Source organism: Meriones unguiculatus, chromosome 12, assembly GCF_030254825.1.
Source record: "Meriones unguiculatus strain TT.TT164.6M chromosome 12, Bangor_MerUng_6.1, whole genome shotgun sequence".
NCBI lineage: Eukaryota > Metazoa > Chordata > Mammalia > Rodentia > Muridae > Meriones > Meriones unguiculatus.
In genome coordinates, this window is record NC_083360.1 from 27440519 (window position 1) to 27462679 (window position 22161).

The window sequence follows — 22161 nt, forward strand, 5'->3', positions numbered from 1 at the left end:
CTGTTGTGTGACTTCAAGGTGGGAGAAGGCTCAGCGGGGGGAAGTTTCCAGAAAAGTTCAGTCCAGTCCCACATGTGTATCCCCTGAACTAAGGTCATCTGCAGTGCCTGTGCCTGCGGTGCTCCAAGAACCCCTCAAAGTGTTCCTTCGGGACACTCCGGGGTGGAGGGGAGAACGTTGGTCTGGGGAGAAAAGGAAGGGTCTGAAGCCCAAAAGGCTAGCTGACTCTATAACTTCATCACTCCCTCACGTTCCAGTCCCCTTTGTTTTATTGTGTGTGTGTGTTCGCATATATAAAGGTCCTAGGGGAACTTGCAGGAATCAGATCCCTCTTTCTATCACACGTGGGTTCGTGGGTTTGGTGCACTGAACTGAGATCATCAGGCTTGCCAGCAAGTCCTTTGGCTGTTTAGTCATCTCTGTTGCAACCCCTTCAATTCTCTAAGTATTCTTTCTTGCAAACAGATGGAAGCAGTGAAGAGTGGAGTGGCACCTCTATCAGTTCTAGATTCCAAGTCCCCGGCTGTCCCCCAGTCTCTGTCCCCCCCTCATCAACAAGGGGGCACACTTACCCTGGCCTCCCTCTCAGCATCCAGTGTCCCCCCCACCTGCTCTTGAAGCAGGGCATAAGCCCTCTGCAGGGCCTGGTACTCCCTGGTCAGCTGGCAGAACCGCAGGTCAGCCTCTTCTCTGGTTGTGGTCTTAAGCATACAACAAACAAACAACAACAACAACAAAAACAAAAAACAAAACCACAGTCAACTCATGACTTGTGACTTCGTCAAGACAGAAACAAATGCCCACATCTCTCCCCACTGTCTACAAATGCCTAGTAAGCCTGCCAGGAAGTAATTAGGAAGGTCCCAGAGTGAAGGCTGCTGGGAGAAAATGCCTTCTCCACTTCAGCACCCTACCTTGGGCACTCACAAGCCTCCTGGGAGCCAGACTGACTCCACAGGCAAGTTCAAGTTTGCACTGAGCAGGGTGGCCCTCTGGTTTCATGTTCTTTCTGGGAGTTTTCTGCTCTGAAGACAGATGCCTGCATATGACAGCAGAGATGCAGAACACCTGTGTGTGAAGCCCTCATGTGGTCATGAGAGGACAGTGCAGGGTGACTGATGAAGCAAGTCACTGTGGCAGGTATCATGACAGCTTGTAAAAACCAGAAGTAATGTTGGCAGGACATGGCACCCATGGCATTTCTAACATGGGTAGGCACCTCCCATAGGCAACTGAATTTGAGGCCTGACTGAGAGGAAGGTGCACTTTCCTGAAGGTCCTGATGTCATTCAAGAAGGCACTCTACAGAAACACCCAATAGGAGTTTGAATGGACCCCGACTATGAGTCTGTGAGAGGCGGCTGCTCAAAGAGCTGGGGCAATGAGACACAGGATGGGCAATGCCTGGCCTCATCCAGAAAGCTGCAGGAAGCCTTCCCAACAGGGCACATATGACACCAGAAAGCTCTACCAACAGCTGCCACAACCAGAGGGCATCACTCTGAGGCTAGCCTAGGCCCTTCTCACCCAGGCTCAGGAGATAGCCACTGAGCAGTGCAGAGAAGAAAGACAGAGGAAGCCTGGTGTGGACTGCAGATCCTGGTGTGGATCAGGCGACAGTCTGTATTAAATAATGCCTGAAATTTAGGGAAGTCAGCAAATATGACCCCTTCCGTCACACTTCCGTGTGGATGATGAGGAACAAGGCACGTGTAATTTTAACTGCACCAGGGTCAGCACCTTGGGCATGTCCTTAGCAGCCTTAAGTCTCTCAGATCTGCTGTGAGGAAGGTGCTCATTGGGACCCCTCAAGACAGCAAGGACCACCTTGCACCTGGACTCTGTTATAAGGCATGGCACAACTGACCACCAGAGAGGGAGCAGGGCTAACCAACAGGATGGTGGGAAGTCCCCAACATTCTGCTGTTCGCTTACCTCATCTAAGTCCTCTTCCGGCGTGGCTGGGGTCCGGTCTGTCCTGTCTGTGTTGTAGGATGTCTCTGACAATGTTTCCGAGTCCACGGACTCCTCGTCAAATCCAAAAAATGTCTCCACAACATGCTTCTGTGAGAGGCAATGGGCATGACGTCAGGGACAATGGAAGACAGCAGCTGCCTATCCACGGCCAGCCCAGGGCAGAGGGAGCTGTGACCCCCATCCACAGCTGGCTCAGGACAGAGAGGGCCAGCAGGGCAGCTGAAGACGTGGCTAGTGTAACAACTGATGATTAGGTGGGTAGGAGGTGTCATGGGTAGAGAGGGCCATGCAACTCCTGACTCGCCCTTAAACACAGGGTCTTCTGAACCAGGTCCCGGACCAGGTCCCTCCTGGTAATGGATGAGCTACCATCCTTGCAGCATGAAATAGGACCTCACTCGCCCTGTGCCTCACTAAGTGCCAGCGCCCAGAGCATCCTACAGGCTGAGTGAAATGCCTGGTGCCAAAGAGGGAGTTGCTATATGGGGTGCTCAGAAGAGGACATGTAACCCAGAGACCCAGAACCCTGACTCCAGGGTTAGGCTGCAGAAGCAGCTGCATGGCCCATGTCCTCCCCAGGCCTGCCTAAGGGGCAATTTTTTCTTAGCTTTTGATGACAGTATACTCAGGACACTGACAATCAGAAAGAATAGCATAAGAGCTCTGTACTTATAACCCAAGCCTCGAAAGTTTTGTTGTTGTTGTTTTATGTTTGTTTCGTTTTTGTTTTTTGGGGTGTTTGTTTGTTTGTTTGTTGGGTTTTTCTTTGAGACAAGGTTTTCTTGTGTAGCCTTGGCTGTCTTGGACTCGCTTCGTAGACCAGGTTGGCCTGGAACTCACAGCGATCTGCCTGCCTCTCCCTCCCGAGTGCTGAGATCACAGGCATGCACCACCATGTCCAGCTCCTTAAAAGTGCTTATGTTCTGTGTGCCAACTACCTGGGACTCTGACCACAGCCCTCTCACTCCAGACTGTACAGATGTGGGGCTTCACTTAATTCATTTGTTCACTCATTCATTCACTTATTCGTCAATCACCGGCTCAGAAGCTTCGGTGAAGCAGACAAGGTTGAACCTAGAGATACATGATTAAAACCAGATAGGGCCCCTGCCAGGGGAGTGCTAGCCCCAGAAGGCTACCTCCATCAACCATCATTCTCCACATGTATCCCTGTTCCTGGCTCTAGGCACACTGCTCTTTATTCTCTAACTAACCACCCGCCTTTGAGAGACTTCCTTGCCACAATCGGAGTGTTTTCTGTGACCATGAGAGAACAATAGCCTTGCTGCAGAGGTCAGCCCTGAACTCCCAGGAAATCCCAGAGTGCCCCAACTCTCCCCCGCCCACACAGGCAGGAAGGTACACTCCATTGGCCATCTCCCCCTGCGAGTTGAAGCCAATGTGTGTCTGCAACCACACATGCGCAGACAGAAGAACATGGAGGTTGGGGTCACCAGCAACAACTCCACGAGGAAGTACCTTTGACATTTCAGGAAGGGGGACACCTTGTGTGGTCGGGGTTTCTACAAGGAGTCAGCAAGCACTGGCTACCAGAGTGTTCTTCAAATGGTGTGGGGTTTGTGTGTGTGACCTCTTTAAAGGTTCACGTGGTCAACACCTCCTGGGTATCCACCTGCCTTCATGCCCAGGTGAGCTGGCAGGTAGGATGGTGAAATCAGGTTAGGTTTCATCCAGCTCAAGTGGCCTTCAGCATCTTCCCCTCCCCTCAGACAGGAAGCCCTGCCCCTAGAGAAATTGCTCGCCTCTGCCTCAAGCTCCACATCCCTGTTGTCTTGAGCTGCTGCCTGGCCAACCCTATTTTTCATAAACACTGCTAATTGCCTTGCCTGTGGGAATGGAGCTGTGTGTTGGCTGTGCTAACTGGTGGCCTGCTGCTCCTACCAAGCGAGCCCCAGGAAGACTCTGAAATGACAGACTTCCTGAGACCAGGGAAGTTCTGTTAGGATTCTGAAAGTTTCTGGGGTGAAAATCCCTGGTCAATTACCTAGGCTAATCTTTTGAAGGCCAGTGTGGCTGATAATTAAGTGCTCAATTACAGAGCCTAATCACAAGATTTTAACTGCCAGTGTTCCCAGCTGAACAGTCCAGGGTCAGGCTCAGGTGGAGCCTAACTGTAGCCCTGGCCCTAGCGACCGGAGCTGCAGAAAGCCATGCTGCACCAAAGGGAAGCCAGAAGCTCCTTACAGGGTGGAAACCAGAACAAACCAATAGTCCCAGTGAAATCCTGCCATAACAGAAGTGAATCCACAACTATGCACAGTCCATTTCCACAGCGTCCAGGGGCTAACTGGGTTCTACCGGGCTTTCAGAACACATGAGTGGGTCAGTCTGTCTCCTTGGCAGTCCGCTTTTTCCTTTATTTTCTTTTTAAAATAGTATCTCATGAAGTCCAGGCTGGCCTTGAACTCCCACCCTCCTGATTCCACCTCCCAAATGGCAGGATTACAGGTGCATGCCCGAATGCCTGGAACAGCTCCTTTGTCTAAGCGATGAGATGACACCAAAGTTGATATAAGCCAGTCCACCCAGTGTACAAAACAGAAACGCAAAACGCAACACAAAAGAGAAAAGCCGCCTTGGTGTTTAAAGAGAACACAGCGGCTACCTCCTTAAAGACCACAAAATGTGCTCCCTGCTGCTTCCTCAATATGCAAGGGGTGGGCCACACCTGCTTCCTGAGGGCAGGGGAGAGCCACCAGGAGATGTTGCTTCCTGCCTGCTGCCAAGTGGCCTGTGTCCCTTAACTGTAAACTTCCTGGACGTTTACCTCCTGAATTTCCTGCACAAAAAAAATACCCATAATTCATAAGTGCTAAGGGCACTGTCTATGAATAGGGCTTGTCCCTCTAGACATCTACCCTCCTTACAACACAGGTCACTCTAGCTAGTATCGTTTTTTTATAAAAGAATCCAAAGTTTAAAATGTGGTTTAGGGGCTGGGGGTAGAATACATGCATACTAAGGCATACTGGAAATCAGGGGATTCTCTCTGTCTCTCTCTTTGTGTCTCCCTCTCTGTCTGTCTGTCTGTCTCTCTCTCTCTCTCTCCCTCTCTCTCTCTCTCTCTCTCTCTCTCTCTCTCTCTCTCACACACACACACACACACACACATACACTTTCACTGGACCGAGCATCTCATCCACTCCTCTCTTCACCTTCCCAGCATCCAGCCAGAATTGCCTAGAAGATACAGGACCTTCCAGTAGTGGTCAGGAACTGCCAAGATCCCCTCCCCCCAACCCTGGCCAGCTGCGTACCTTCATGCCTATAGGTCATCTCCTGGCAGCCAGAGAAGTACAGGCACACGAGGGCACAGAGGCAGAGGAAGAAGGAGAAGTAAAGCACAAACAGGATGTACTCCATGTTGGGGAAGCTGCAGGGACTGCTAGCCTGTGCTGGCTGGACAGGCCATCCCTGGATTCTCTCTAGCCCCAGGAAAAGGTAAGCCTGCCTCTCACGGCTTCCTGAATACTGTCATCTACAGAAGATGGAGGACAGGGACACTGCAAAGGTACCTCCCTGGCAACAGCGATGCTACCATGGACCAGCTCCCAGAGGCTGGTGACACAGCTATCAATGGAGAAGAGCCAGTTTCCAGGCCGGCCCCAGATATTCATCATAGAGCACAGCTTCTAAACCAGCATGTCCTCTGGGGGTGTCCCTCCCAGGATCCTAATCTCCCTGTGCCAGAACTGTTGTCAACAGTCCCAGGTCCCTGGATAGTTGCAAGGCCCCTGGGCACAGCAATAGCAACGGCATCATGAGAGGAGCCTTCTGTTTCAGGGCCAGAGCCACAAAGGATGGGGTGCCTCCTCCCTCACCTACCTGGCACATTTCCAAACTAATCCACCACCACCCATGGGTGGCCTGGCACACTCAGCCCACTGTTGTCCCTGAAATGTATCTCTCAGAGTTTATTTGCCTTAGTTCTTACACAGCCTGCAAAGAGAGTTAGGGGTCAGCTCTGATTCCTGAGCTACAGGGGACTCATCGGTCCCTTGCCCAGAGGTCAGGAGTTGGATACAGGTGTTCAAGCCCTTACAAGAGTGCCACTATGATGGGAGAAACATCTCTCCCCTCATCTCTCACACACAAGGGTCAAAGACCAACCCTGCAATCAAGCTGGACATAAAATGTATAACAGTTTTGTGTAGCTGCTGCTCTGAACCTCTGGGCTTGTGGGGTGCTGGGCTGGCAGCTGTAAGCCACTGGGCACACAGGACCTGATGAAGCCCCACAGGCTCTCAGGGCAACAGCTGGGGAATGACTGCCCAGGAATTGGCTCAACTGCAAACAACCATGGGGATAAAAACACCTTCAGCTGCTGAGAAGCAGAACTCACACTGAAAAAAACAATAGGGCATCCTAGGCAGGAAGTTGCCCTGCAGCAGCCTCTGCTCCAGAGATGCCCAACCTTGCTCTGGCCCTGCCCTCCTCAAGCAGCAGGTTTAGCCTCCAGGCACCGGTTTAGGTTTGTATGACTCCTAGGGGTGCTGTCAGCGTGGACTCAGGAATGATGCCAGACACCAGGCATGAACCGCTTACTGTCTGCAGTGAGCCAGGGTCCCTGGAGAGGAGGGGACTCAGGCTGCCACATGGACAAGCAGGCACCACGGCCTTTCTGGGTGGATCACACTATAGGACACTGACACTATAGGAATGTGGATTAGAAGGGCCTGGGCACCTTCGAAATGCTCACCAGAGGAATTTAGCAGGCCAGCCGCAGTAACCTAGTAAGCTTCAGCTATGAACCTGACATAGCCTAGAGTCCTTGATAGGACCGGCCTGGAGCCATGTCTGGGAAGAGCTGTCTTGGTGACTGACGTGGGAGAGCCCAGGCCACTGTGGACAGTGTGCCATCCCTGAGCAGGTCCTGCCCTGTAGAAGAAGGCTAGCTAAGCATGAGCCAGAGAGCGACACAGTAATTAGCAGTCCTCCATGGTCTCTGCTTTAGTTTCTGCTCAGATCCCTACTTGAGCTTCTGCCCTGACCGCCCTTGACCATGGGCTGTAATCTATAAATTGAAATAAGTCCCTTCCTCCCCAAGTCATGGTGTTTACTATAGCAACAGAAAGCAAACTAGGACATGTAGCTAGGCTACTGGGCAAAGACAAAGGGGGAAGGAAGGAGACACTATCATTTCTTCTTTTCTTTCTTTCTTCTTGGTTGTTGTTATTTTTGGTTTTTCGAGATAGGGTTTCTCTGTGTAGCCTTGGCATCCTGGACTCACATTGTAGACCAGACTGGCTTTAAATTCTCAGAGATGTACCTACCTCCACCTCCCTGGGAGGTGGGTGCTGGGTTTACAGTTCTGCATGACTGCACCTGGCTGCACTATCATTTCTTGACCACCTACTATGGTCAGGCATAGAACCAGGGCTCTTGAATGTGACCTCGTCTTGAGAACCAGAAAGCAGGTTGTGGGAGCTTACCTCCCTTGTCTCAGGCCTTAGAGCTTGTGCTGGAGCTGACCCCTCAATGCCCTAGGCCTCAGTTTCTTAGTAACATCCGAGATCCCCGACCCCTCTTTCTCCATATGCTCAGAGCTCTGCTAGGGTTCAATTCCCATGCCTCTGCAACAGCAGCTATTGATGTAGCCTGCAGCCCAGCTCACTGCCCCATGGTGAGGCCTCCCAGCTTCCAGATCCCTTTAGAGAAAGGTCCCCAAACTGCAGGACAGGGCTCAAGGAACCTTCTAGGGTCCTTCCCCGGCCCCCTCACCTTCGTTCCCTGCATCATAGTAATATTAGCCAACACTAGGCTAGCTGGAGGCACAGAAGGTTTAGCAGTCTTACTCCAGAGGGAATCCAATGGTTGGGGATGGGCTGCTCCTGGGCACCCAGGGTAACACTAACACAGCCCTTAGGACCCGGGAGACCATTCAAATATAAAGGTCAACACTGGGACACTGCCCTGTCCCCATCATCTGCACATCAGGGTGTGCTGTAGTGTGGCGGGGCTCTCCTTCCTAGGGTATGACGGTCAATATTACTGTCCACCTGAATGGACTGAGAACCACCCAGGAGATTAGTCAATCAGAGACTATCAGACCACAGCCACCAGACAGCCCCTGGCCGATCAGGAGGTAGTAGATTCTGGGACCCAGCTGGAGGAAGCAGGTCACTGAGGGAGTGTCTCTAGAACTGTATCTGTCCTGGTCCCTTACTGTATCCCGTATGCCTTTTCTCTGCTTCCTGCTCAGCGTGTGAGCAGTTTGTGCCAGGGGCTCCTGCTACCATAATGCTCTGGCTCACCAGAAGCCCAAAATCAAGACAGTCAACATGATTGACAGTGCCGTCAGAGGCCGTGAGCCCACACAAGTCCTTCCTCCCTTAAGTTGTTTCTGGCAGATACCTGATCTCCATGGCAACAAGAGTAATTAATTCGGGGGTCATATCAGGCTATGAGGTCCCTAGGGTGTGGGTGTCCAGGAGTCAGAGATGGATCTGTGGGGCTTCTGAAAAATTCTGTACATTTCAATGAACTCAAACAATCTGTGAGGCTGGACAAGGGGACATGGTCCCTGGATATACAACATACAGAGAGTAAACAGGGACCAAGAAACCGCTTGTGCTTCAGCCTGTGGAAGGAGACAGGGGTGCAGCAGGCCTAGAAGGCAACATGGGGGACGGGAGAGTAAAATCATGTTCAGGCCCAGTGACCCCATCGCCCATCTACCTGGCCGACACAGGGCTGGGATGAAAGCCAGCCTACATAGAATCTAGAGAAAGACAGATGTTGGCGATCCAGGAAATGGTAAGTAGGAAAACACCTACCCAAGGGCTGATGATGCAGACAGACTGCTCAAATGCTTACCAAGCAGGCACGGAGGCCTGGTCTCGACACTGCTGAAAACAGTGTGTGGGGCAACCTGTAACCCCAGCACTCAGGAGGCGGGGGCAGGAGGCTCCTCAACTACACACAGAGGTCAAAGCCAACCTATAGAGATACTATCTTCAAACGCACACACACACAACACACACACGGTTTCCCAAATCCAACCTTCTTCTGCTGTTCTCACTAACACAACCACATGCCCCTGCTTCTCTGAGGTGGGCAGTGTCCTGCCAATGCACCTCTCAGGAGAAGCTGGGCACCTAGTCAGGCAGCCTCTCTTTGCACATCCTGACTCGCTGCCCAGTGGGCTGTCCATTTCTCTCCCAACCAATAGATTCAGAGCTCATGACCAGTGGAAGGCATGGTATGCTTGATCCTCAACGTGGGAGAACAGGCCAAGCACTCCTGTGTGAGATGCTTGGGAGCAAAGTACTTATAATTTCTGAGATATAAATTATAAATAAAGTACTTATAAATTCTGATTGGTGATATCTTTTTTTTTTTTTTTTTTTTTTTTTTTTTTTTTACAGATTTTATCAGTTAAGTATCCAGAACCTGATTTAAAATTAGGGTTTGGGATTAAAGCCTTCGCAGCCTGTGTAGGCTCCAAATAATCATACCTTGGCAAAGGGTTTCTTGGGAACTTCAAACTATGGAGTGTTTAGTGCTAAGCCTGGGCCTCCCAACCACCCACCCTCAGCATTTAACTAACTGTCTCATTGCACTATGGCCAGGTTTGCAAATGTTATAATCTTCTGTCTGGCAACAGGGAGCGCTTTCTCCCCATTAGGCCCACGTTCCAACCACTGAGGTGGCATCAGCCAGAAGCATTCAGATTTTCAGTGACGTTTACAGGAGCAAAAATGTCCCTCAGAAGGGGAAAGGGAGAGCAGAACTGCAAACATGTGCAGCAGTTCATGGAAGCGGCTGCAAGCAGGCCTGTGGGGTGGTACTGCAGCATCATTTCTAACCACAAGAGGGAGTAAGCGTGCCCACCGTTGCACAGTGCTGGAAAAGTTAGCGGCCTGCTCACTCAGCAGGTTACGTGGCCGTAGCAAACATTCACATTTGCAATGGCAGTGCATGTTGTTTCCAGTGTAATGTTGAATGAGAATCCAGATGAGTGAAAGACAGACACTGGCCCTAGGGAGGTGCCGTGGGTTCATCACTTTTTATTCCCCAGCTTTTCTAGGAATGTGGTAAGTTTGTTTGCTTGGCTGGTTTGGTTTGGTTTGCTTTAGAGAGGCTCTTACTATGTAGCCCTGGCTAAGCACACTTGAAACTTTCTATGTAGACCACACTGGTTTCACACTGCCTCTAAGAGTGGTATGCACCACCATGCCCAGCCTTCTGAGCCCCTAGGATGACCACACAGAGCCCCCTGGAGACGGCTGGGACCTGGAGCTCCAGTGAACTGGAGGCTCAGCCCCACCAGCCCACTGCTCTTTTTTGAGCAGTAGTCTGTACCTCTCTGTGAGGATGAAGTGATATGGTGGCATGGCTGCTCTTTAATCTAAGCAACCGTGAGTTCTCACACTGACCTGGATGCCACCTCAGGCTACCTGGGGCCAGACGTGGCTCACAGACACATTTTACATGCTCTACAGTCATTCTGACATTTACATCCACATTAAAAAATTTTGGGTTCTATATAAAGGTATCCCGAATAATCTGTGTATCCTTGAAAGACAGACTGAAGTCCTGGCTGTGCTGTCACAGACCGTGACTTTCCTGGTGAGAGCAACAATAAACACTAAAGAGGTCACACTGAGGCAGGTCACAATGACCCAGAGGGTCAAACCAGAAGCAGTGGACTGGCATACTGCAAGGAATACCCAACATCCAGGAAATAGAAAAGGGAGCCCACCAGATGTCAGAGGAAAGCATGGCCTCACCAGCACCTTGAAGCCAGGCTCTGGACTCTTGAATTACAAGACAGTAACTTTCTGTCACTCCAATGGACCTATTTTTGGTGGCACTTAGCTCAGATAGTCCTAGGAAAGATAATGTGTAAGGATTTACACCTCCCTCACCTCTTTGCTTATTACGGCAGGGCCTCATGTAGACCAGACTGGCCTCAAACTCATCAACTAGCTGAGGATGGCTTTGAACCCTAGATCATCCCACACTGAGGTGAGGACTTAGGTTTCCCTTTAGACCGTGCACCATTGGCCCACATTGTGCCAACCATTCTGGACCAGATGAGGCAGCATCCCCACCACTCCCTATCGTCACCCTGACTCCACCAGGGAGTGCATCCTGGGCCATTTATTATCGCACCTACGTAGTTTTTCTTGCATGAAGGAACTTCTCTACACTCATCTCTCTATCAGAGATGAAGTTGGCAACTGCCAGTTCAGACAGGTAGGCAGAGTGACTGGCATGCAAACTATGCCTTCTTCCAAACCTGCCAGGAGGGCCTCTAAGTCTCCACACCCAGCTCTGTGCTTTCCTGCCAGGACACCTAGACAGCCTCTGGGAAACAGCACAGTTACATGTTACAGAAAGAACACCATTCTACATCAATTCAGCAAAGCTCCCGAGTTCCCACAACACACTGTTGGGTGGCACAGAACAAGGCTGAGTGTCCTTCAAATCCCTCAGAAGGCCTGAGTATTTACATTTTAATTTCAGATGCTCATAACCCAAGGTCCACGCACAGAATTCCATTAGTAAGTTTTCCATGAATAAATTACCATATCTGGGTCACATTACTATGCCATATTGTATGTGGCCTTGAGACAGCCCTGTATGAGCCTTTATTTCCACAGCCAACACACAGCGTTGCCTTACATAGTCATGCCTCCACCTCTGGGCCTGTGACTGGCCCTGTGACCCTCCCCTCCTCTAAGACTGTCCTGTCCCGAAGATTCGTGACAGCAACTGTGGTAGGCTCACCTTGGGGGGCTTCAGGCTCTTTCCTCGATGCCTCTTGGAGCGCAGCAGGCGTTCTCTTTCCTGCAAGGAAGCACAGCCACACGTCAGCACTTGCAGCCAGGAGCCCGATACACCAAACCACACAGTTAGGACCTAGAGGTTCAGTGCATGGACCTACATGCCTACCCCCACCTGTGTGGGCTAGTTCACGTTCTAGATACCCAACTCAGAGCCTGGTGACAAGACACTTACTCAGACCTTGTCTTGCTGCAGATCTCCCAGGAAAACATCACCCTGATAGGCCATCCCATCACAGCCAAACCTGGATTATTCACTGGGTCAAGAGGCTACAGTGTGGCCTTAAAGTGGTCCTGCTGGCCTCACCAGGGCCCACAGCAGTGTGAGATACCTGTGGCTTTAAGCTTGCATGGGGCTGGGGTGAAATCCCTCATAGCTCCCATACTGGCCAAGTGACCACTTTATCTTCTCTAATTGTTTCTACTTGCTCTGTGGGGCTAGGGACTGTCCTGCATCATTGCTTGGTGGGTGTCCTCTGCAGAAAGGGCCACTGTGAAATAGGAGTGGCAGTGCTGGGGGTGGCTCTGTACCCAGATGGCACAAGGACCTCTCACTCTCAGCACACTCTGGACAAAGCTGGGACTTGGCCTGACCATCCACCCATCAGTCCTGGCAGACTGGTCACCATGTTCCCTAGCCCTGCCTTTGTCTGTCATTTTTCTTTTCACTCACTGTCTCTTTATTGAGTCTGTCTTGTCATCCTTAGCTACATTTTGTCATGTAGGTAGTGAAGCAATGATGGATGGCTATATGGGCAGTGGAAGAAAGAAAGGAAGTGAGAGAGGAAGGGAAAGGAACGGGGAAGGAGGGGAGGATAACAAGCACCACTTATCAAACCCTTCCTAGAATCATGGCTTCCCACCCTTCAAAGTCCTGTGGATGGGATCAACACACACACACACACAGGTCTCTTGAGCAAGGCAAACCCACTCTGCTTCTGAGATCCAACTGAAGCCCACTGGAGCTGTGCCTGACTGCAGTGCTGGGTACTGTCTTCTGGGTAAGACAACTCCTGTCCACTGCAGGCTCACTCCCCTCTCCTTTCAACATAATCACCCCTAAGCAGTCACGAGGCCCATACACAGCTTTAGCTGGTCCTTCAAACTCAGATCTGATGACAAAGTTCAGATCTGCAAGCTTAAACTCCTGGCATGCTATAGCTAAATTCAAAAATAAATACAAGTTAATAATAACTCAAAGGCCCCTCAGAACAGATCCATGCTGCTTCTTCACCACGGCAAGCCGGGAACCCATTGAAAAGTGGGTTGCCATGGAAACTGTTCCCAGGTAGAACTGATCTCATTGCAAGGAAGCTGGGGCTGCTTTCTGGAGATCACAGGAGACTCAGTGCCTGAAGCTGAGGTTTCACTCCCATCCTGATGCCTGCTCTTGACTCTGCCTCCTGTGGTGCCGTCCTGGGCAAGAGTGACAACATACCAGTGAGAGGTCGTCGATGACATGCTGCTGTTCCAGCACCTGCAGCCTCAGGAACTCGATCTCCTGCTCATCCCTGGTCAGGCTGAGGTCATTCAGGGATGTGTGTCGCTTCAGCGAGGCCTGAGCAGACAGCTTTTCTTTCTGCATCCAGAAGGAGAGAGAAGATGCTGTGGTGCTCTACGTGGTGAAGAACAGCACTGCGGTGGGGCTCAGGGGTGGGGATGTCACCTGGCCCCACGACGGGAAATACACAGCTGCAGGCCAAGGCCAGGCCTGAGGTGTGGTCAGTGATGCTCACCAGAGAAGGCAGAGGTGGCGGGTCATGGGGCAGAGGACATCCTGAGCAAGCCTTGAAAGCCAGAAGGCAAGACAGGCAGGGCAGTGCTCCTCACCAGAGACCGCCTATACACACACACCTGAGCCCCAGTCTTCTAAGCTGTGAATTGAGGCATTCTAATAAATGCACCTGAAGGCAGCTTACAACCACCCAGACCACAGACACCAGTCATCCTTGAGGAAAAACCTGCCCCCATGCACAGCCCCAACAGCAGGAACTGCTTCCAGAGCAGCCCATGAAGCATGAGGCAGTCATGGGCTATAAGCTATCCAGTGAATAAGCCTGCCAAATTGATTCTGCCCTTCCCCGCTATAGGGTGAAGACATTGAGGGGATGAGGCAGGCACTCTGGCAGTACACATGTAGAGATGTGGAAAGAAGCAAGACTACCTGGGGACTAACCCCAGTGCTGAGGTGTCCTGGAGGTTAAGTGTCATGGACCACAGAGTCTAGACAGAGCGGGGAATCTGGGAGGGTCCAGTGGCTGGGCCTCACCATCTCCACATTCTCCCTTGTGAGGCTCTTGAGTTTCTCCTCCATCCTCTGGATGCTGTGCAGCAGATCCTCGTTCTTCTTGTTCATTCGCTTGTTCTTCTCCACCAGAGGCTTCAGCTGCACCTCCGTCTCTCGAGAGCGCTTCAGCTGCAACAGGTACAGACACAGGTCAGGAGGCTGGACGGTCCCATGGGTGGCCATGCTCCACCGTCGAGGCCAGCAGAGATTCAACATGGTCTCATCAGGAGCATGATTCCCCAGAGGCCAATCCAGCCACCTAGTCTTCCCTGGCCCCTCCTGGGCAGGCCACAGGGCAACACCCTGCGGACTGGCAGGCCTGGGCAGGGCTGGGTCAGCCTCAGTCCTGGGCACGGAGGCGAGTAGAGACCTACAGCCTAGAGTGACTCACCACAACCTCCAAGCAGACAGTCCCTACAAAAGTGGGTGTCTTCTCAGGCTGTCGTTTGTTCAGCCTCTGGGAACCCCTCAGTGACCCACTAGGCCATCTGATCTTCACCTCAGATCCCAAGGTCTTTGAGGCAGGAACCACCACAAGAGGTGGCCGTGTTACCAAGTCCCCAACTGAACTAGCTCTGACCCTCTCAGCTCCCTCACTGAGGCCCCTGAGCACCCAGGAGGGCCGTAGCCACCAAGCTGTATACCAGAACATGAGCAAAGAGGTGGCCCTGTGGTCACCGAGGCCACGATCACAGTCCTGGAACCAGGAATCAAGCACAGAGGCTGACCTCAGCACCCAGCCTCAATCTCTGTGAAAACTGAACGCTCTGGTGCTGTGTCAGATACCAAAGGTACCACGTGACCCACGAGCCACTTCTGGAGATCTGTCCACCCCCGCTCCCAACCCAGAAGTGATAGCTACAGACCCTCAACCGTAAAGACAGGTGTAGGGCTTCTTGGCATTACGTATAGTGAAGAAGTCAGGAGCAGCCTGAATGGCCACCAGGCAGGGATGGCCAGATCACACTGCCACACCATGAGGTCTAAGAAAGCTGAGAGAAGATCACTCTTACTGGACAGAGAAGGCTGCTCTAATAAACTAAGTTGCATAGCATTAATACATAGGTTAAAAAGAGAACGCCACTTTGCAGGTGCAAAATCAAACCAAGCACCCTTTGGGGTGTGGCTTTGTTTACTAAGGTGAAATGTGTATCCACCCAGATCAGGAGTCATCAAACTGAACGGTGGGACCGCCTCCCCTTTCTTCATGAAACTTGCTCAGGCATCCCGTCTGTTTCGCTACCCTACTCAGTAAATTACCACGTGGCTCATGAGTATTCACTCAGCTCATGAATATTTAAGCAAGAAGTAGAAATAAAATGGGTATACAGTCCGATCATAAGTATCTGAGGTATGCCTCCATATACACTAGGAAGAAACTAATAGTGTTTCTGATAACCCTGTGAAGATACATTTCCCTTCACAATCAAGGTTAGAATGAGCATCAAGGATCACGAGGCTTTTGCCAAAAGGTTTGTGCATTAACGATGAAAATTTGCTTAGCTGGGCCCAGCAAGATGACTCAGCAAGCAAAGGTGCTTGCTGCCAAGTATGATGGTCTAAGTCTCATCCCAAACCCCACACAGTGAAAAAAGAAAGCCAAATCCCCAGTGTTGTTCGCTGCCCTCTACAAGTGTACTGTGGCACACATGCAAGAAAAAGAAAGGAAGGGAGGGAGGGAGGGAGGGAGGAAGGGAGGAAGGGAAATTTTAAAAATAAAATTACTTGAGACAGGCAGGGGGCAGGGTGGCATACACCTGTAATTCAGGCAGAGGCAGGTGAATTTCTGTGAATTCAAGGCCAGCCTGGTCTATAAAGCAAGTCCAGGACAACCAAGGCTACACAGAGAAACCCTGCCTTGAAAAATCCAAACCAAAAATAAATAGATGGATAGATAGATAGATAGATAGATAGATAGATAGATAGATAGATAGGATAGATAAGATAAATTAATTTAGCTGTTTTATAGCAAAATTAAGCATAATCGTGCAAATACTAGTTTTACAAAAGATTTATTTTAAACTGTAAGTCTGTATTCATTTTACACACACACAGACTCAGAGATAGAGAGAAATCTGAGGTAGGATCTCACATAGCTCAGGCTGGCCTCACAACCTGGAATGAGCTGAAGAATGACCTTGAACTTGTGACCCTCTGACCTCCATCCCTCAGGTGCTGAGATTAAAGGTTGGGACTCCATGTAGTTTATGGGGTGCTAGGGATGGAACCCCTGGCTTCCTGCATGATGGGCAAAGACTCTAACAACTAAGCTAAGCAGCATGCATGTTCATCCTTTTTAAAAATAGAAATGTGTCAACTTTTATGCCAAGCCAATAAGGAAGAAATAGAATTATCCATATCCCAAACCACTACAAAGCCTGCTCTGTAAGCTGCTTCCATCCCGCAATTTATTGGCAAGGAGTTCCCCTGCCGGCGACATCTGCTCCTCGAGACTGTGCAGCAGCGATCTGGAAGGCCCCCCAGCTCCTGTGCAGGAGGCTTTAGTATTCAATGCCTGTGTTTGTTGTTATTCTCTCTGGCTGTTAATATTGTAAAACCCAGCAGTGAGTGCCCTCTACAGCACCCTCTCTCATTGACTTCCCCAACTGTTTTCTAAGGATCGATCCCTACACAGACAATAAGCAGAGATTTCTTCCATGAGTCTCTCTCTCTCTCTCTCTCTCTCTCTCTCTCTCTCTCTCTCACACACACACACACACACACACACACACACAAATGGGAAAGAAAGTAAAGAGAACCAGGGGGACCCTCAGCATCCACTTTCCCCCTCTTGGCCCCAGCCCCTTCCATGTGTCCGAGGATGCCATGTGTCTGGGGCCGTTACCAGTTCATTCCTCTCATCGGCCAGCAGGGTGTTCCTGTCTTCCAGCTTCCGAATCACTGAATTCAGTTCAGCAATTTTCAGCTGAAATCGCCTCACATCTCGCTCATCCATATGTTGATCCTAAAAATAAAAACTTAGAAGGAGCTCAAATGATTCCATGGAGCCTATGACGACCCCCCTGACACAACAGGGACAGCCCTGTCTAGAGGACTGTGTGCTTAACAAGGAGGCAGACAGACAGACGCGCCTGCTACAGCCTCCTGGGGACGCTTCCCCTCAACCTCCCTGGGACTTTTAAAACCTTGGTGGGATTAAAACACTAGCCCAGAGAAGCTGAAGCACCCACCATCTCTTACAAAGAACTACCACATGTCTTTGCCACGTCTAGAACATGCTAGTTACATTCCTCCATAGCAGGCTGTCTTGCTCAACTCTGAAACAGCAGCACCTAATACAATAATCAGCACAGAGCATTCATGGCATCTGGATGAGGCAGAAGGGAAGAGAGGGAGGGAGGGGAAAAAGGTAGGGAGGGAGAGAGAGAGATGGAAGGAGGGAGAGAGAGGAGGGAGGGGCAGGCGGGCAGGCAGGCCCTTTGCCCTGGCACTTGCTGCTGACTACTGGGGAAACCCTGCTGGTATCTGGGCTTCTGATTTTGCCACTCTCTGGCTTGCCCCAGAACCCTCCTTCCTGCAGAGCTCTAGCTGTGCACCCTACTCTGAGAACACCCCACCTTATTGTAACTCCAACCACACCAGCCAATTCTTCACCAAGAACTTTTCAGTGTTAAGTGCTGGGTCTGGCATACGCTGAGTATCAGTAAATGTGAGAAGGACCCAGGGAGGGAGGGAAGGAGGGAGGAGAGGAGTATGAGACAGTAGGAAAGGATAGAGAAGGGCTGGCAAGCTGAGTCGGACAGTAGCCAGCAGAGAAAGAAGATGTTGTGGGGCGGTGTCTTCTCTATGGCTAGCAGAGGACACTATCCCCTCACCTGGCCACCCATAAGCTCCGCCATGTCACCAATGCCAGGAGGGAGCTCCCTCTTTGGGCTGCTGTGGTGGCGTTCAGCCTCCTTGACCTGGACCAGCTGCTCATCCAGGGCCTCCTTCTGCAGCAGCAGCCGCTGGGTCTGCCCAGCCTGCACACCAAGCTCCTTCTCCAGGGCCAGGATCACCCGCTCCTTCCCTTTGATCTCGTCCATCTGGAAGAGAAAAGGCGGGGAGGGGCATCAGGTGTGGGCTCAGGACCAGGGTGGCCTCTTCCAGACTTTAGACTGATGCTGGGTCCACTGAACTGGGAATGATCGGGATGTGGGGAAGCCAGATTCTTCAGCACAGAACCTCTCATCTCACAAACACTGAAGACACAGCTCTAGGTCTGAGGTTCTAGGGTCATGGGTGCATCCCACTGTTTCTTGGCCCTCCTCATGTCCCTCCACAATAAAGAAACACATGCAATCCAAAGACACCCCCAACCCATCAGCTTCCTATCGGCCCCAAGCAGGCCAGCCCATCTTTCTTTCTCTCAGAGGTGCTTCTTCCAGACGTGGCTGCTCCTGCCCCCCACTCACTCATCAATACATCCCTGGCTGGCTGTATCCTACATGCAAGTGATGCATAAATGTATGCCTCCCCCCAATCCTAACTTCCCCCGAACACAAGAGTCACAGAACTACTAACCACCTAAATCCTGCCTGGCCTCCAGTGGACCTCCTCCCTCTGTGGGGAATCCCCTCTTCAGGTATAGAGAGACACTTAACCCTCCAGTCAAATCAGCCTTCTTTGGAGCAGAACACCAAACAGGGGACAGAGCTTAGCATGGCAGGACAGACAGAGCAGAAGAGCACACTGAAGGAGGTTTGCAGAGGGGACTTCAACTCCATCCTTCAACTTACTCATGTTCAGCCAACCATTAGGGAAGTATTTCTGTGAGGACAAGGTCCTGGCAGAACCTGACAAGGGTGTCACCCAGAATCCACATCTTCTCTAGGGTCTCTGGATGTGTTTTTCTTTACAAAGAAAGTTGTCGCACAGCCAAGGGACAAATAACCATGGACAACCCCAGGAGCTGGGAAAGGTGGAAAGACCCTCTTCCAGAGCGCTCCTGGTAACATGTTGGGTTTGTTGTCATAGGGCTCTGGAACTAAGAGCCATTAATGAGATCACACATACACACACCAGGAGTCCAAGAAGGCTTTAAAGCTTTCAGATCAGATCATCTAGGAGCTTCCAGTCAGCCACAGAAAGAACTTGGGCTCTTACCAGCAGGTCATCAGCCTGCAGCCACCATCCCTCTCTCAGCTCTACAAGGAACAGACCTGTCTTATCTCCCCTTCAAAGTCCTATGAAACAGACCTGTTTCACCCACGACCCACAAATCTGATCTCAGAAAGAGGCAAGTGTGCCCTAATTGGCAACAGAACCCCAGTGGCTCCTCCCAGTCCTTCCCCCCGCCCCTCCACACTGCAAGACTGGTTCTGGAAGGCAGCACTTCAGGATGTGTGAGGCAGTGGAAACTACAGTTGGGACAGCAATATACCTCTGTCTTTAGAAACTCTGTGAGCCCCACTGATCTACAAAGTTTAGGAGGCTCAAAACCACAGGCAGAGGCCACTACTGCTAGAGCCATTCCCACTGTCATCCTTGGCATTCCCCCTGCTCACCCTGTATTGGGGTGAGCAGAGCCCCCCAAATGCTATGCCAGACTGCAAAATCAGAACATGGCTTTACTTGGATACTGAATATGTACAGATATAATGATGGACATGAAGATGACATCTAAAGGTTAGGATGGATCCCAGATATAAGAACAGGTGTTTTTAGGACAGGTGTCTTTAGGACAGGACGGGGTACATACATGGGAAGATTTGGGGGTAAAGACAGAGACTGGAGGGAGTCAGCCATACTCCAAGGAGCACCAAAGAGAGGCAACAGCCACCAGAAGATGGAAGAGATGAGGGCCCTCCCCAGAGCCTACAGAAACTACAAAAACAGGAGTCACTGGATGGATGCTTTGGCTCATTAAAGTCCCATGTTCTATGTGGTGAGCCATAGTTATAAGTGAGACCAAAGGCTCAGAGATTGTAAACAATGTCCCCAGGGTCACACAGTGAGTGAATGAGAGGGGAGTCCAGATTCTCCCCCAGGGCAGACTTTCCCGTTCATCCATTCAATGTCCCATGAGCCCAGGGAGACTCTGCCTTCTTTCCTGCCCTTCAGAGTCTAAGACAGGCCAATTCCTGGGGCTGGATGCCATTTGTAACCCTCTGTGACGAGTCCCCCTTAAAGACAGGCTTTGAGACCCAAAGTGGGGCTTAACCCCACTCCAGACTATCCCATCAGTGCAGTGAACAGACTAAATTTTACATTCTTCAGTTTCTGAAGCAACCACTATGGCGTCATAAAGGCATATAATAGAATCCAAAGCAGCTTTGTGCCCATGATCTGGAAGGCCCCCGTAAACCATGAAACCATAGCATCTTTGTGGGACACCAGATGCGTGGCCTCAGTGCCCTGGGGGCCATTCCTGGGACTCTGGCACCTAAAATCACCATGCCTTGAGCTCTCCTACCTTCTCATAATCTTGCTATCATCAAGGCTTTTTTAAGGGAGGAGAAGGTATTAAGACAAGGTTTCTCTGTGTAGCCCTGGCTGTCATGGAACTTTCTATGTGTAGACCTAAAACTCAAGAGATCCATCCACCTCTGCCTCCTGAGTGCTGGGTTTGAAGGCAAGCACCACCATGCCTGGCTTATTTTGTTGTTTGGTATCAACAGAATTTTTTAAGAATAGAGTTTCTTGGGGCTGGAGAGATGGTTCAGCAGTTAAGAAGCTATTCTTCCAGGGGACTGGAGTTTGGTTCCCAGCACCCACATGGAAGCTCATAAATATCTGTAATTCCAGGGGATCTGACGCCCTCTTCTGGCCTCCTCAGATTGTGCATCCATGTGGTACACAAATGTGCAAGCAAACATTCACATATGTAAAAAAAAAAAAAAAAAAAAACAGCAAAAAGAGTAGAGTTTCTCCTGCTGCTGAAAAAGAAAACACCTTTGCACACAAGGCAGAATGTGAGGCCATAGGGGACTGGCCAACATCCAAAGGCACCTGGGCCGTGTTCCCACCTCCTCCCCTTCATTTTGATTTGGCTCTGTGGGTGAGATCAGCTCATGCAACGAGCACCTTGAATCTTTACTTCCACCTTGTCATAAGCTGGCTTCCATGGGGCCCCTGTAGTTGTCATACATACAACTACCCTGACTAGGAGGTTGAGGTGGTCAGAGAAGACACAAAGGGCAAGCATGTCTGCCAGGTGTCTGAACCTGCCATCAGCTGGTCCCAAGATAAGCACTTGAAGCTCTGCAGTGTTGGCTTCCCATAGCCACCACTGTGGACTGCCTCACACAGGGTCTGGAGTCTCATTGGAGAATAGGACTGGCTCAGCCCCTGGACTCAGAGAGCCTATACCCTAAACAGCAGATACTCAATAGCAAAATAAGAACTGGGAAGTGGGAAGATACTTCTGATGAGAAATGCCACAGTGAAGCTGGAGAAGAGCCCGGGTGACTAGGTAGCTTGGGGGTGCCACTGGTCAATGTGGGATGCTCAGGAAGCTTGCCCTACAGAGGGAACCCAAGGCATAAGGTGTCCCTCGGTGGGAACCTGATATATGAGCTGAAGAGCAGCCATAACATGCCTGGGGATGAATAAAAACCATGGAAGAGCCAGTACAAAGGCCCCGAGGCCTGAGACCTTCCAGAGGCTCAGCTCAGGGAAGGGGTCAAGTGGGATCGTGACTCCCAAAATTCTGCTAGATTGACTAGCCCAATCCAGCAGCATTCAGCACCCCTGAGCCTCTGCCTGGACACCAAATGTCATTGGGTTACATTTCTCATAGCCACCCTGTCCCCTAGCCTGGCAGTGATACCAACTAAAGACAAAGAGGGGGTCACGTGGACAAGGCCTTGGGCCTTACTGGTACCCACACCCAACAGTACAAAAAGGTACTCGGGTTTTCTAATAAGCAGAGCCACTCAAAATCTGCATCTGCTTAACTCACTGATGGTCTCCAGTCCCTACAAAAAAACAACCAGAAGTCTAAATGCCTGCACTTAGGAGAGACACCACCTCCAGGCTTCCTGGAGTGAGGAAATTACTCTCGTGGCCTAAAATGACTCCGTGTCATGAAGCCAAAGCATGGACAGCTTTGCCTTTATCTTATGCTCCTCTTCCTGTGCCAAT

At 50.8% G+C, this 22161-nt stretch overlaps 1 protein-coding gene across 9 annotated transcripts in view; it reads right to left on the bottom strand.

Moving 5' to 3' along the window:
• The window catches only part of Jakmip1 (janus kinase and microtubule interacting protein 1), a 112233-nt gene that overhangs the window by 26834 nt on the left and 63238 nt on the right, over positions 1 to 22161 (bottom strand). For all 9 annotated transcript variants that reach the window (XM_060365418.1, XM_060365415.1, XM_060365417.1 and 6 more), the window contains 7 exons: positions 17913 to 18122; positions 16922 to 17041; positions 14059 to 14205; positions 13228 to 13368; positions 11734 to 11793; positions 1936 to 2064; positions 573 to 701 (listed from right to left, as the gene is read on the bottom strand). In XM_060365418.1, coding sequence (XP_060221401.1) covers positions 573 to 701; positions 1936 to 2064; positions 11734 to 11793; positions 13228 to 13368; positions 14059 to 14205; positions 16922 to 17041; positions 17913 to 18122 — 936 coding nt within the window. The remainder of the gene's footprint in view (positions 1 to 572; positions 702 to 1935; positions 2065 to 11733; positions 11794 to 13227; positions 13369 to 14058; positions 14206 to 16921; positions 17042 to 17912; positions 18123 to 22161) is intronic.